The sequence below is a fragment of the Acinonyx jubatus genome, chromosome E1, assembly GCF_027475565.1.
Source record: "Acinonyx jubatus isolate Ajub_Pintada_27869175 chromosome E1, VMU_Ajub_asm_v1.0, whole genome shotgun sequence".
NCBI classification, from domain to species: domain Eukaryota; kingdom Metazoa; phylum Chordata; class Mammalia; order Carnivora; family Felidae; genus Acinonyx; species Acinonyx jubatus.
This window is the reverse complement of record NC_069397.1, coordinates 16,757,494-16,773,773: the sequence shown is the minus strand read 5'-3', so window position 1 is coordinate 16,773,773 and position 16,280 is coordinate 16,757,494. Positions and strand designations below refer to the sequence as shown.

Below are 16,280 nucleotides of genomic sequence, written 5' to 3'. Positions count from 1 at the left end.
TTTCATCTTCAAAATAAAAATTTATTTAATCTGTAACAAGAACATTGAATCTGCACATTTGCGCACAAGTTCACATTTAAAAACAGCAGAGCACATCAGTAATAAAAAAAATCTATAATACAAGTGGAACATCCCAACCACCAGGAAGATTAAGGAAGGAGATGAGACCACTCTATATTCTGCTTCAAATGCCTCAGAAAGGTCCCAGAGATTCCAGGGAGCACCTGCTTTATTTAATAAAATGTGAGCATAAAAGTTTGGACTGGCTTGGGGCAAAGGTAACAGTCAGTGGGAGAGTCTTTTGGACTTATTTCCTACATTTAAAACAAGTCCTACCAAATAAAGTACAAAGAAAGAAAAAAAAGGCACCTCAAGCTATGCCAGGCAAACCAAAATCCAATAAAACATAAAAACCAAACAATTCCCTGTGGGCCTGTTGATTGAGAATCATTTCAGGGCCAGTTACCCAGTTTCCAGATTGGGTCATCAGCTTGAAGTAAGCCCTGGGTATTAGCTCTGCATGTGTAGAGGACACTGCCACCAGTGTCGCTGTGAGGACACAGATGGCAGCACTAGTCATATACCCTCTGAGGCATCTTGAAGCCAGTGAGGGATGATTCCAGTTTAGAAATCCTGTCCTAGATCTCTGGGGCACTGAGAAAGTGAGGCTGGTTTTCTTTTCATAGCAGGAGCCAGGCCCGGTCACCCTCCACTTCCAGGCTGGAAAAGTACAGAAGCACCTTGCAATAGCTCTCCATGGCATCAAGGAACCCCAAAGCCCTGGGACAGGGTTAGGAGTGTGCATCTTCCTGCTCTGGTGGCAGGCTTTTCCTAATGTGGGTGTTAGAGGAGTTGAGGCAGCAAATACATTTATGCCTAATACATGCCTTGACCTTTTAGTCTGGAAGGGAAAACAAGGTCCAAGATACTTTCAAGTTGGATTGGTGCTGAAAGAGCTACAATTTCACCTACCATCAAAAAAAAAAAAAAAAAAAAAAGGCAAAACAAAACTGGACAAAAATGACACTAGCCATTCACTGTTATAACCATCACTGTAAGACACACCATCACTGACTGAGGAAATGACGATTTCCATACAGAGTGTTAAACAGGAGTGTGGGACACAGATGGAAAAATTAGCTCCAGGTCCTCCCCATGTACCAACCAGTGGGCTGACCACTCTGGCCTTGCTTTGTGTGAGGACTCACAGGACAGCCAGGGCTGGGTGCCTGGAGGAGGATACTGAGTGGCTATCAAGATGATGCGTGTTTTAATTATCATAATGTAAACAAAGTATCCACAAATAGTTGTCAAAAAGAGCCAAAGAATGGCTTTATTTAAAAAATTTTTCAATGCCCTTAAAAGTGACCCTCTTTGCATAATGCTTTCTTAAAAGAAAACAACTCCCACAAAAACATCTTTACCAAACATGCTTAGATCACTTTAAACTGAAATCCTCAGGTGGAACGGGTGAAGATTTCTGTGAGCTGCTGTCTCAGAAACTTCAGGTCTATCCAAAAGTTACTGTCTGGGGCCTTTCAGCAGGAGGGGACCTCAGAGCCTGGGCTGTCTTCCTCAGGCTGTCCTTGGAGTGCTTGGTAGTTCCCCAAATGAGAAAGAATTGGGATAAAGGTATAGAATCAGGAAAATGATAAAGAGCCTGAAGAGCCCGGGATGCTAAGAATGATCCCGAACATTAAGAATCTGAAAGGCAACCAAAATGAGGAGATGATGATTACTCCACTACAGTACTATAGTTCTACTATAGTATATACCACTCCTAAGTGTTTCTAAAATCCAGAACAGGTTGGGGTTTCTCTCCTTCCTACTGACCAGGTAACCCTCCAGATTACAGCTCTAAAGTGTGCTCCTGGGGCTTTTACCCCCTGCACCAAAATGTTATTTTATATTTGCACGTGTGCACGCACATACACACTTACTCTCTCCTCCAGAGTAACTTGAGAGCCAGACTATGGTGGCTTTCAAAATAAAGAGAGCAAGAGGTCAAGACTTCCTACTCCTGTCCATCTACCAGACCTGCTGTTCCAGGTCTGAGTTTTCCATGAACGGAAAAGAGAAATAGGCCACCCAAGACTATCAGAAAGTTTGAAGACAAGAAAGTCCGAGAAGTCCTTGAGAGCGCTCATCATGTACTTCCCCTGGACCTCGCTCAGCTATGCAAATAACACAAGAACACTCAGTTGTGGGAGTTTTGAGAGGGCTGGCAAAACCCCATGGCAAGGTTGAATTACAGGCCCTGTGTAGAAGATGTTTATTTAAGCAGGTAAATTAAATGATTAAAAAAAAAAAAAAAAAGGAAGGCAGAGCAAGACTATTTCCTTTTCCTTTTCTAAAAAGACATCTTCACAGCATTAGAGGATCTCTTCCCCATCTTTGTTCTTACTTAATGCAGGGATAGGGAGCGTTCAACACGACTGCAGGGGAGTAGAGAGAACAGTGCAATACTGTTGATCCTGCTTGTACTTAATGTGAGGGATGTCACCATTTCAAAGGGTTAATGAGCGGGCACCACTCTCTTCACCTCTCACCCCACCACAACTTTCTGTCTTTTCTCCATCAATAATGGCGGTGGTGGAAGTGCCTCAACAAGACAGGGCCGTTTAGATGGATGAGCCCTGGAAATTCATAACCCTGTCTTGCAAGCCTCCTCACACTGGTACATACCACCTAAAAAAACACTTCATAACATATTAAATATCCAGGAACCACAAAGCCATGTGGATGATACATGTGAACATGTAAGGAAACTATTTAGGGACAGCACAGGTACACAAAATTACTACATCATAAAGACACTAGAGCGGGAGGCTTCTGTCCAATCCACCTCCTGGCAGCAATGTCAGACCCAACCATGGCTTCCACACAGCGACTGGATTCACAGCTCCCCTGGAGCATCTGTGAATGGCCTCAGTCCACCTCTCTGTAGCAGGTCACCCTGCTACCTGCCCCCACCAAACTCCAGCCTCTGACATTCCCTTGACAGTCTAGGTATCCACCTTTTCCTCTCAGTGCTGTGATGAACCAAAAAACCAAAACTCAACTCTGTACTTGGTCAATCTCTCAGCAAGGTGGACATCAACCAGAGCCAACAGAAGCAAATGTGCAAACCTCTTCAGTTCTGATGAGCTGCAGAGGGTGTTTCATTCCAGGCTAAATGCTTCTTGCAAGCAGGTGAAATAAGCTTATTTATGGCAAGTGCTCCTGTGTTAAGGATCTCCACAATAGCAGCAAAGCAACGGCATCCTAAATGGAGTCATAATGGGAGCCTGCCCTTGGCGGGGGGGGGGCCTCCCCACAACCTTTCAGCCCAATCCACATGAGAAGCTTCCACCCTGGGCCAGCAGTACAGCAGTAACACTCACAGACTCCTTGGCTGTGGTTCAGCTACTAGCAAACAACCTACCCTGGGATTTCAGTCTCAAAGAGAAATCAGACTTCAGTCAAACTGTGATCTAATGGGAGCCTTTAGGGGTTTCTCTGAGGAGGAAGATACTAACACATAATTTGGCAGGAGCTGGCGATTAGAAGTCTCCATTTAAACAATTAAAACCACCATCAACATATTCTGCAGATTCCTACCAACACCCATCAGTTTTATTTCTGTGCTGTGTGTTTTCTCCAGTTGCAGCTTTACTTCTTCTTAAAAAGAATAAATCAAAAAGATCCTATGACATCAACAACAAAACACTGTAAGAAAGTGACAACATTATGTACATAAATACTGTGTATAAGCTAGAGAAATGACAAATCTTTCAGGAAAATAAAAAAAAACAACAACCTATGTCAAGTGTTAACAGTGATAACATTGGTAAGAAAACTTTGCATTCAATGGAGGTTATACATAGGTAATGTAACAATTCAAATATCATCTATGAAAAAAAAAAGGCAGCATTGAAGAAACAGCATGAAGGAGGAAAGTAAACTGGAAAAAAACATGGCCATTAAACTCAGAAGGCCCACAGAATTATTCAAGTAATGGAAGTGTTAAAACCCTATGTAATGTATTCATTTTACAAGAACACACTGACTTTCAATTGCTGTTTTTCAAACCTGTCCCTATTACGTTTTGGTTGAAAGGATCTTGCATTTCCTGGCAGGGAGGGCCAGGATGACCACCTACGTGGAGCCCACTGATCCAGCCTCTCCAGACTGCGCCTCCTCCTTCTCGTATGCGTTCCTCTACACAGGATCCCTCGGGTTTCATTTGGGGTTCACTTTGAATTTAAAAATTATGTGTTTGGGGGGAAAAACCCTATTTGCTTGCTAAGTTTACAAAGCCAGCCACTATTGTGCCTTTCTGTGATGACATACTCTGGAATACCAGAAGAAGTGGATTCTGGAAGACCCCTTCGAAAGCACAGCGGAATTTGCCAACTTGGGGAATTCCTGGTGGGCGGGGGCCCAAGGCTCAGAGACTTGTGGCTGCCCTTCGGCCCAATCTCAGGCTTTGGGTCTGAAGACCAAACCATCATCACACAGGCCCAGGGGAAGAGGAGCATTTCCAATTCCCAGCTTCCTCCCCACCCTCCCCATCTGCTTCCTTCTGCAAGCAAGCAAGCAAGCAAGCAAGCAAGCAAGCAAGCAAGCAAGAGTGCTTTTTCTCAGAGGGCAAAAATGAGCCGATGGGAGCTGATTGAAAAACAGCAATTTGCCTTTGATAAAGGTGCTCTTTGAAAATGAGTATTTTCTGAGGTTTGATTTTTCGAAAAATAAAAAAATGATAAAATGGTCTTGCTGTCCAAATCAATCTCTCACACACACATACACAGAGAAAAAAACCCTAACCCTGCATGCGCCAGGAACAGTAAAATGACCAAAATATTATAAAATTAACCAATAAAGTGCATGTTCTTTACATATTACACCTGCCCCTTTTACAAACATTTCTTTTAGAAAGTCACATGTGTAGGCTCAGAATCACATGGTATTATAGAAGGGGTTGGTTGTCCGTTTTTTATCATTTGCTTTTTTCAGTCTCCTAAGGGGGTGAGTTCTGCCGTGCTGCTGACGGGGCGCCACAGCCAGCCCGGGAGCCGGGCCTGCACGCTGAAGTCCCTGGGGTTGTAGCAAAGGAAGGCCTCCTTCAGAACTAGTCAATTTGGGTTCTGCCCTGGGGAGCAAACACTGCTGACCGTAACCAAATTCTTTGGCATACTGTACGATAGGCTTCTCCACTGGCTTGCTCTGAGCGATACACTCTGTAGTTTTGAGTTGCTCTATAAAATACTTGGTGGGCTCTAGGTTCTGGGAGGCATCTGGGTTTTCTGAGGACTCCTGGGCCTCCATGGCATGCATGCCTGAGTCTGTTCTGATGAAGGGCTGAAGCAGTTTGAGATGAGAGGGCTCAGAGGAGACAGGCTCTCTGTCTGATAAACAGTCTTTACAGAGGTCCAAGTAACCTAACTTGGCAAGGGAAGCTGAATGCCGCATTTGGGCTGTTTTGGTGAGTCCTGCCTGGCAGATCGCTCGGGACTCGATGTCTTTAGTGCGCTCTTTCACCACACTGAGGCTATGGCTGACACTCTTCATACTGTCACTACTAGAGCTATGTGGGGGTTGACAGGCTGCAGGTAATGGGTCCAGTTTTTCTTGTAACTCCCCAATATTATCACCAAGTTTGCTTAGGTCTTCACTCCTTAACAGAGAGCCCTCATACGGCACTTCACGGCCACTGGAGAGTGCACCGTCCAGACCTTCTTCCCAGCCGCCCTGCTCCAAAGAGGGCTCGTTGTCTGTGGTGCTGCTTTGCTCTGTGAAGCCTTCCAGGTGAACTACGGTCCGGGAATGTGCATAATCCAAGTTGGCAGACGGTACATGGGTTGTGTGACTGACAAAAGGTGTTCCTGTCTCCAGTGCCACTGACAGGCTGTTGTCCCAGTCTTCAGGGCTGCTCAGGGTAGAGGTCAGGTTGGTGGGACTGTCGTGCTCAGGAGAGGAAGAATGAGGCAGAGGTAGCAGTGTGGGGTGTAGAGCAGGCTGGTCGGGGCCCAGAGTCCTGTTCAGATTTTCATCCAGTGTACAGAGGACGGTGATGGAATTCTCCCTTTTCACGCTCCTCAGTCCTTGCTCCCCACTCTTTTCGCTGGTGGCTCTTTCACCCCCTTGCTCAGTGTGACTGGATGACATAATGATTTCGATCTTCTTGGGAAGGGAAAGAGGGACCGACTGTGTCTCAGATCCCTGGCATGAAACCACAGTCCTCGGATCCTTCAGGACTCCTTCCAGCTTTGTTCTAATATCTGACCCTGGGTACTCTTGAAACTCCAGCGGCTCAGGTGCATTTTGCTCGGAATGGGGCAGCAGGCCAGCCTCAGACCCACTGCATTTCCCTTTGCCCTTGTTAATCTCTGGTTCCTTGGGGACAAAAGAATGTTCTAGGGTAGCTTCATCACTCTTCCCTTTTGGTGCTAGGTCTGCCACAGAAGACTCATTCTTGGAATTCTTGCGGATGGACAATGAGGTACAACCAGGGGCAGCACCATGGTGCTCTTGCTCCTGTCGCAAGCGTTCTTCAAACTCCAAGGTGGCTCGCCTCACAGACCCAGGGCACCACTTGGCACCCGGGTGCATCCCTGGGCCCCAGAGTTCTTGTTCCTCCTCAGCTGGTTCTTCTTCTTCCAACTCTGTGGTGAATGAGTGTGTAGTCAGGCAGCCTTCTAGGTCCCACTTCCCTGAGTCTTTGGCTAGTTCAGGCTGGGCTGTGTAGGAACCTTCATTCTGCTCCAGATTTCCAGGTTTGTTCTCCAGGGCCTGGGCCCTCTCCAGGGGCAGCTCATGGATGGTGTGCTTCTTTGGTGTATGGCATGGGTTGGATAGGATGTCTCCTTTCAGTTGAATCTGTCCAACTCCTTGACTGATGGATTCGATCTCAGTGACGATTTCTTTGACTGAAATTGCATTTTCTGAGTGAGACTGCATGAAGATATCTGGGCTGACCAGCTCTGAGATTGCCTAGGGAGAAACAGTGAGATGGTTATGGCAAAGTGCAGTCTAATTAAAAATGCCAGATGTTGTGCTTATTAATCTTCTAATCCAGGAGAACCTTCTGGCTATGAGGACACAAATCACAGAGTGCCTGGGACTGTCCTCTGGCCATCTGTTTTGTCATACAAGAAAAAAACAGACTCATTAAAGGCAGAGATACAATATTAGTTACAGGTTGAATCACTGCCTACTAAACTTTTGTTCTGTTTACTCAAACAGAATTCTGACCCAATATCTTGTTCCAAAAATGAACAGCAGATAGCCTTGGAGGTTCCTATAATCCTTACTTTCCTAAGATTATTAGCGTTCAGGATTTAGGCCATATTGGGGTAGATGAGATTTTTCTTTTCTGGCCTATCAACTTCCAGTTGGATTCTTTTTTTTTTTTTTTTTAAATGTTTGTTTATTTATTTATTTATTTATTTAGAGAGAGAGCGCGAGCTAGCGAGTGCGGGGGAGGGCAGAGAGGAAGACACAGAATCTGAAGCAGGCTCCAGGCTCTGAGTTGTCAGCACAGAGCCCAACACGGGGCTTGAACTCATGCACCATGAGATCATGACCTAAGCCGAAGTCAGACACTTAACCGACTGACCCACCCAGGTGCCCCTCAACTTCCACTTTGATTCTAACCTTATTTAAGAAAAGGAGTTCCATTCAAGGGCTCAGTGGCCACCTTCAACATGCCCAGTGATAGGGCGAGATGGATGAGGTTATCATCTAATGCCTGATTTGGAGACTCACTGCTCCCTTCTCTCCTCTGTCCTGCCAGCTTTCCTCCTGATCCTCCCGCTGCACCTCCTGGCAGTAGCATTCCAGCACATGAGGGCACTCTGCACCTGATCACACAATTTCCAAGTTTGACATGGCTCCTTCTGGGAAAGGTTTACTTGGCTTATGCAGCCATATGCCTGAGCAACTTAGAAACTGTGACTCTCTGACATTTTACTGTTCTACCAGTTACAATTCCTAGATGGATTTAGAACAAGGCAAAAGAAAACTGGCCAATACAAAATCAAGTCCTATGTGGGGGGGGGAAGATAAGGATTTCAAAATCTGGAAATGGACATTGGACATCTCTTTTTTTTTTTTTTTCAACGTTTATTTATTTTTGGGACAGAGAGAGACAGAGCATTAACGGGGGAGGGGCAGAGAGAGAGGGAGACACAGAATCGGAAACAGGCTCCAGGCTCTGAGCCATCAGCCCAGAGCCCGACGCGGGGCTCGAACCCACGGACCGCAAGATCGTGACCTGGCTGAAGTCAGACGCTTAACCGACTGCGCCACCCAGGCGCCCCATGGACATCTCTTAAAGTGGCATCATGATAGCCATCAATCTGCTTTGTTAACATTTTTATAAGCCTTCAACATATAATATTTCCATAGGAATTGTTTTGGTCTTTCTCCTTCAAGAGAAAGTCAGAACTAGTACAAACTAACAAGGTCAGTTATGCCTTTGGGAGAAATCTCCTGGGACATTAGGCAGAGGTAAACTAGCCAAGACTGGGAGAGAAGCCACAGTGAGCCCAGTATGTGCATGGGCTGTGGAGAGTGCTCATATGACTAGGGACTTTGCAGAAAAGCTATTTCTGTCAGAGCTGCTACACCCACTGGTCCAAAGGAGAGCTCAAGCATTCTGATTTTCCAGGAGAGAGAAGACAGCAGCAGAGGCAATGAATGTCCTGGGATAGCTGAGATAGAGAAAAGATAAGTAATGGACAAGGTGGTAAATATAAGTAGATAGATATCAGGAGATATCAAAATGTAGTCACTCCCACTGAAACCATTAAGTGAAATTTGGCAGGTGAGAGTAAATCTGTCATCATTTACTTCCCAACTACTATATTATATTGATCTAAGATACCATTATTGTTTTTAAGATGCATCCCAATTTCAGAAGTGTCAAAATGAGAATAAGTGTGAGTCTTAGCATTGATGATACACAGTAATTCTTTCCCTGGGCTCCTAAGAGTTCATATGCTACAGAGAAGAATCCAGGGATTCTGTCTGCTCTCAATCATTTCCTCAAACCATCCCGCAAGTCTTGGATACTACAGGGTCTGAGATGAGGAACAATCCAGAAACATTATTAATAGCATCACCATCAAGAACTCAGCATTGGTTCCTACTCTAACAACTATTCACACATATCTAGTCTTTGCATTTTCTGAGACAGAAAGAATTTCCCAAACAAATCCATCTCCACAAAAAGGCCTTACTCATTATCCCAGACACTTCATTATTGGCGAGACCTGGTCTGAACTGCAGAGGATCAGGGAAGGGACTTCTCCTTGTGCAGGCAGGACATTCATTTTGACTAATCCCTTCTTCCCACATCCCCTCTCAGAAGTGCTTCTAAAAACACCAAAAATCTGGAAAGATAAGTTTCTCAAAAGGCAATGGATTAAAAAAAAATTTTAATCCTAAGTTTTTAAGGCAAGTCTCGGCTATAGAGTCTCTCCCGTACTGCCTTCCTAAATCTTTAGCAACATCAAAAACACAATGAACAGAGCAGACTCTCAACTATTTCATCTTCAAAGAGAACTTCATTAGGTAGAAAACTATAAAGACAGTTTTTACCTTTGACTGTTCCTCATCTATTGAAGATTCTTCAGATGCATGGGGAGTATTACTCAAAGAGCTGCTTCTCTGGTCGTCGGCTGTCACTTCAGAAGGGGTTACTTCTACCACTGAGAGTCGACAGGTCTCACCCCTTCCTCCACCCAGTTCTTCCATCCTTGAGTGAGAAAAAGATCGAGACCGGGTTTCTTGGGAAAGCTCTACAAACTTCTCTAGGGCGCTAAAAAAATCAATGCGATCTGTACTGAAATCTGAGACTTCAGCCTGGCAAGTGGGTTGGGGGCTCGGTGATTCAGGATCAGGGGACATGGGAAGGTCTTTCAGGCGAGATGTCAATTCTTCCAGAGGCAGTAAGTGGACGTTCACATCTGTTTTCAGCGCATCTGTCTCCAGATCTTCCACTGTTAAGTCTGGGAACTTGTTGGCAATTTCTGGGGCCTGTCCAGGTTGGATTAAGGCTTTGGATGCATGGCAGTTGTCAAGAGGGAATTTTGATTCATTGAGACAACACCCTGATGAGCATCCATTGATGTCATTTAGGTTTAATTCATCTTCAATCTGTCCGGCATGAAATTCCCTAGAAGTAAACTCCAAGCAGATCATTCTTTCTTTGGTACACAGGCCCTTCTGATTTTCATCTTGTGGGACAACATGTTCCACAAAGACGGGAGGTATGGGTGGGTGACTCTCCATGGTCTTCACCTCGGCAATCTGGTCTGCTGAGGTGGTGATCTCCTTCTTGTTGAGTTCTAGCCCTGGTTTGCAGATAGGTTCGTGGTGGTCTGAGAGGTCGCTATCTGAATGAGATCTCCAGAGCTTGTTATGTCGCTGTTTGCTGTGGAGGACATACACAGGAAATGCCTCACTCTGGTTTGTGAAATCAACCAACACCCACCCAGGAAATCGCTCCCAGATAATATTAAATCTTAACCTGCAAAATGCTTTGTTAATACCCAGTGGAAGAAGTAGGCAATAAACATTTGTAAAGATGCTCAATTTGGGGCACCTGGGTGATTCAGTTGGTTGAGGATTCCACTCTTGATTTTGGCTCAGGTCATGATCTCATGGTTTGTGAGATCGGGCCCCAAGTCAGGTTTGTGTGTACAGCCCGGAACTTGCTTGGGATTCTGTCTCCCTCTCTGCCCCTCCCTAACTTGTATCTGTCTCTCTCAAAATAAATAAATAAAGTTAAAAAAAAGATGCTCTATTTAACTAATAGCAAAATACAAAAACAAAACAAAAATCAATATGATATCTGACTTTTTACCTATCAGACTGACAAGAGCTAAAATGGTTAACAGCTAGTGTTGATGATGGCATAGCCAGACAAGCCCTCTCACATACAGTTGGTAGGAATGGGAACTGTAAAATCTTGAGTACAATCTGACAATAGCTCTCAAAATTTAACCCTTTACCCAGCAATCAATTCTTTTAAGGATTTTTCTTGGAGAAATACAACTATAGGTGCACAAAGATACAAAGATGTTTACTATATAATACTATGGATCAGACACGAAAAAGAAAGGACTTATTAAAAAAACTTTTTTTTAATGTTTATTTATTGATTGATAGATTTTTTAAGAGAGAGACAGAAAGACAGACAGACACAGAGAGACAGAGTGAGACAGAGTACGAGCAGGGGAGGGGCAGGGAGAGAAAGAGACACAGAATCCGAAGAAGGCTCCGGGCTCCAAGCTGTCAGCACAGAGCCTGACGCAGGTTTCAAACCCATGAACCGTGAGATCATGACCTGAGCTGAAGTTGGATGCCCAACCGACTGAGCCACCCAGGTGCCTCAAAAAGAGGATTTATTTGAATCACAGTCCATATACCCACATGCTACAGGTACTTTAGTAGAATGTTGTCCAAGATGAGTGAAAGAGCATGCTGACCACATTTGGAATGGTCAGTTCCCAGGTTAATAAGTACAGGAAAATATTTGGAGGTACATCATCAAATTGGTAACAGGGTTTCTTTCAAGGAAGGCAGAATACTTTTGGAGAGGGCTTTACTGTCTTTACTCTGTATTTCTATAAGTTTTAAAATTTAAAAATGAGCATGTTTAACATTAATAACCGGGGAGGGGGAAACTAAAACAAAATAGCACCTAAACAATACAAAGAGAAATATTCTATTGGAGCTCATTCCAAGTTCTCATAATTTGGATAAAGAGCTGATACACATTTAATCACTGAAGTAGAAATGTGAGGAGGGTGGTAATCTTTCTTGAATTAGAAATCAAAGATGAGGCTAATAAATCCACAAAGGTTGGTAACAGAATGGAAGAGGATATGCATAAAGTATAGGCTTCTTCCATAAGGATCTCTGGATAAAAACCATCAAGCTGAGGTGACACCTGGAAAAGCAGGTGGCCCAAAGGAAGATCACACACACAGATCCATCCTTTAGCTCATTTTACAGACAGAAGGTCTGATGGGATGAAATTTTAGTTGATACCATATTCTCTAACAAGGGAGCAGTTTCCAAAGCCCTAGCCAAAAAGAAAAAGGTGATGGCCCCGTGGCTGGTCAGAATCACCTGCCCAGGAAACAGGTCCCTTATTTAGGGGTGTGGTTTTCATGACTTAGAAGTTGATGAAGAATTACCTAACTGCAGGGTGGAATGGGAAACAGCCCAAAACAATTTACCGCCTGCTCAGGGCCACGCCTGCCTATGAATCTCTGCCGAGTCATGCGCCTGCACTAATGTGAACCCCTGTTTGTTCTCAGCTCTGCACCTGCTCTCAGCTCCCCCTGTCTGGCTGTGGCTTGGGTGGGGCTCTGACTCAGGCCTGCACAGCAGAAGAGTGCTTTTCTGAGTAGGGAACAGGTCATTCTGTTTATGAAGACAAGCTATAATCAATAGCAGGGAGAAAGATAGGGTTTTCACCCTTTCCAAGCTGCATGAACTCTAGCCACCCCTAGGAGGAGACAACATATCACACTTCCCAAACAAGTGAGTGACTGTGGGAGGGGCAAGCTGAATGGTTGGATAGGTGGGGCTTAAATTGTACATTGTGATCAACAGAGGCCAATGTGCTTCCCTTTAAAGTTTCCTTTGTATCTGGACACTCTTGTTTCCTGACCTACATATGGCTCTGTTCTCCAATTTCTATCCCTCACCCATCATGATGATGTTCAAACCTGCACCAAGACCACTCAGCCCCCATGGCAGGACAATTCCTGTGATGCAGATGACTGGGAAGACAGGGAGTAGCTGTTCTCACCTTTCTAAGAACAGCTTATCTTATCAGTCAACAGGCAAATGGGATTTTTCTCATGATCCCAAGAACCTTCCAAAGTATGATTTTTTTGAAACTGCCTGCAAATCACTAATCAATCAGGAGGGAATGAGACTAAAATTACACTAATAGGTACCAACAGCGTATGTTTCAGAGGAAGTGGCTGATGTTACAGCTGCTTTCTTTGCCCAGCAGGGATTTCATTCTCTTCCTGGGGGAGATAATCATCAGAAAATATTAGGTCAGGGCTCTGGAATTAAACTGACACCTTCTTGTAAAGGAGAAAGAAAAATCCCAATCCAAAGATAGGTCTGATTCCACTGCCTTTTTCACTTTTGCAATAGCACCTGCAGGGAGAGTGGTGGGCAGCTCTTTGACACAAACAAGGCACTCATTACCATGGCCTTTGAAGCACTGCTACTCCAGGGCCCCTTCCTGCTCCCCTCCCTCCTCCTCCTCCCACCTCAGAGGTTAGTAAACTCTGTCCTGAATTTTGTACTTATCATCTTCTTTCTTTATAGTGTCGACATGTTGTGTTTTTGTAAAAATTTTTTAATGTTCATTTATTTTTGAGGGGGGGGGGGAGAATGAACACCTGAAGTCAGAAGGGGCAGAGAGAGGGAGACACAGAATCTGAAGTAGGTTCCAGGATCTGAGCTGTCAGCACAGAGCCTGATGCGAGGCTTGAACCCACAGAATGGCGAGATCATGACCTGAACTGAAGTCAGACGCTTAACCGCTGAGCCACCCAGGTGCCCTGACAGGTTGTGTTCTTAATACACTGCCTAGTTTTGTATGTTGTAAACTTATATAATGAAATCATACTCATGTATGGATTCTTCTGTAACTGCTTTTTGCCTACACTGTTTCTAAGATTCATCAGGAGCGCCAGGGTGACTCAGTGGGTTGAGCTCAGCTCAGATCATGATCTTGTGGTTTGTGAGTTAGAGCCCCGAGTCGGGCTCTGTGCGGACAGCTCAGAGGCTGGAGCCTGCTTCAGATTGTGTCTCCCTCTCTCTCTGCCCCTCCCCGGCTCCCACTCAGTCTCTCTGTCTCTAAAAGAAATAAACATTAAAAAAACAAGATTCATCATTGTGTATAGCTATAATTTCAGCGAGTATGATGAATATGCCACGGTTTATGTATCCATCTGTTGCTGAACAGTTTTGGCTACTACAAGTAGCACTGTCATGGGCATTCCTGTACTTGGTGCATACTTTGGTTTCTAAAAGATGCTATATATATGAGAAGAAAAGGTGGGTCATAGGGCATACGTGCATCATCAGTTTTACTCAGTAACACCAAACTGTTTTCCAGTGCTGCTTTTTCCAAGCCAGCTTATTCTGATGCTCCATCAGTGGTAGGATAGATATAAGACATTAGATTGTATTTATTATTTTAAACTGTTAATGTTTAAATTCAGCTGACTCCTTCCATCTATTTCAGGTAGGCACCAAATAAACAAGTTGTCAAAAAGAACTTCAGAGTTGGTTTGTGGCCTGGATGATGCAAAGAAGTCTCAGGTTCTTTTCTCCCCTGAGTGACTGTGGGCCTAAATTTGTATTCACATAAACACACTGACACACACATAAGATGACTGGGTCATTCTGGGCAAGAATTTGGCCTTTTACTTCATAAATGAATAGTAAGGAAATCTAATGACCGGACGCATATGATATCCCATTCTCTTGCCTCTAATTTGCTTTCTTCTTGTTACATGTTTGGTAAAGCACTAACCTACCTTGTTTGAGAAAGGTATATAGAAGAAAATACTGCTAAAAATGGGGTATCGGTTATAGTAAAATCAGAGTGTTTATGGTTACTTTTTAGGGCATGAGGCAGCCTGAAGAAAGGAGGAAGAAGAAAGAGAAAAAGCACCAACCGAGCACGTTCTGTGTGGTGTGCATGGTCATAAATGCTTTAAGATTATTTCACTGAAGGGGCCCCTGGGTGGCTCAGTTGGTTAAGCATCTGGCTCTTGATTTCAACTCAGGACATGATCTCATGGTTCGTGAGTTTGAGCCCTGCACTGGGCTCTGTGCTGACAGCGCAGAGCCTGCCTGGGACTCTCTCTTTCTCTCTCTCTGCATTTCCCGCTTGTGCTCTCTCTCAAAAATAAAACAAAAACCTAAAAGATTATTTCACTAAAAAGCTATTAAGAAAATCCTTTAAATCTCAATTGTGAATTGGGTGCATTTTTGGGTTCCCTTCTGCTGACTGACCACTGTGCACCAGCTAACTAGACTTCAATGTGTCCACCAGCAAAGCTGGGGAGTGTAAAAGACACCTCTGCCTCTTCTGGCCCTGGTGACAGGGGCATTCAAAGAATCAGAACTGACATCCATGAAGACATGTGGCATGAACTCTCCCTGGCTATAACCCAGTGTTTCTTCTCTGCTCTTTGTACACAGGAACCTAATCTCATAGACACATGGTCCAGCTTGCAAATGACTGAAATCTGAACTTGTCTAACGGAACATAAATCTGCCAGATACCTGCATGATCAGAGTACAGAATAACAAACAGGGATGTTGGCAGTTTAATGGAGGGTTTCGACACACACGTATACACATACACACATGCGCGTGCATGCACACACACAGCCTCTTCCTGTCTCACTCTCATCCCCCAGCTATAATAACAGAAAAAATAAAGTTAGATATAAACAGTTACCAGTGGCCTTATGATACCCTCACTTTTAGGTCTAAAGGATTATATTAAATATTAGTCTTCCCTAGGCTCTTAAAGACATACTGAAATATGCAAAAAGTCCCTTGCATTTCAGACAGGTGGTCACTGTTAGGCCCATACCCTCACATCTGATCAAGAGACTATAACCAATTCATAAGTCACTTACCGGGGCCTGGCATCACTTTGGTAAACTTCACTTCTACCAAGACATCAAAGTACTGAGAGCTAATACACCCTCAAACAGAAGGCTGCCACCTCAAGTTAAGTACCCAGTGCCTCCCTAGACAACCATGGGGCTAGAGAATGCTAGGATCAGGGCTCTATCTTTTTGGGAAAACCACCACATACTTCCTGGGAGAAGATGTGGAATACAAGATCAAAGCACCTCCACAGGAAATGGATTTCTTTGCAAACACAATGAATGGAATTTTTCGAAGGACTTTCCTCTTCTGGCTACCTAAGCTGCCAGGTAACTGATAGAGCTTCAGGCAGTTCCAGGAGTCTGGGGCTTTTCTCTCTTTGCTCTTCTAAGCAGGCAGGTCCTAGAGTAGCACTTTACAGCTGGGCAAGAGTCTGCTGGGCCCAATTCACTTGGCAGCTAGTTCAGCAGTAGTCTACAAGTGCTGTTTCTTAACAACACACCAGAGACTGCAGACCCTAATGGCTGTACACCCAGCAGGCACTCCCACTTTTTCCTAACTCGCAGAGGCCTGATTTGGTTTGGGTATTCACTGTTCCATGGGAGCCCCAGCAGGAGACAGTCTGG

At 44.4% G+C, this 16,280-nt stretch overlaps 1 protein-coding gene across 7 annotated transcripts in view; it reads right to left on the bottom strand.

The window, feature by feature from the left end:
- SSH2 (slingshot protein phosphatase 2) overlaps window positions 1-16,280 on the bottom strand; it is a 248,306-nt gene continuing 232,026 nt past the window's right edge. For all 7 annotated transcript variants that reach the window (XM_027034594.2, XM_027034596.2, XM_027034595.2 and 4 more), the window contains 2 exons: window positions 9,583-10,417; window positions 1-6,972 (listed from right to left, as the gene is read on the bottom strand). In XM_027034594.2, coding sequence (XP_026890395.1) covers window positions 4,939-6,972; window positions 9,583-10,417 — 2,869 coding nt within the window. In that variant the 3' untranslated portion in view covers window positions 1-4,938. The remainder of the gene's footprint in view (window positions 6,973-9,582; window positions 10,418-16,280) is intronic.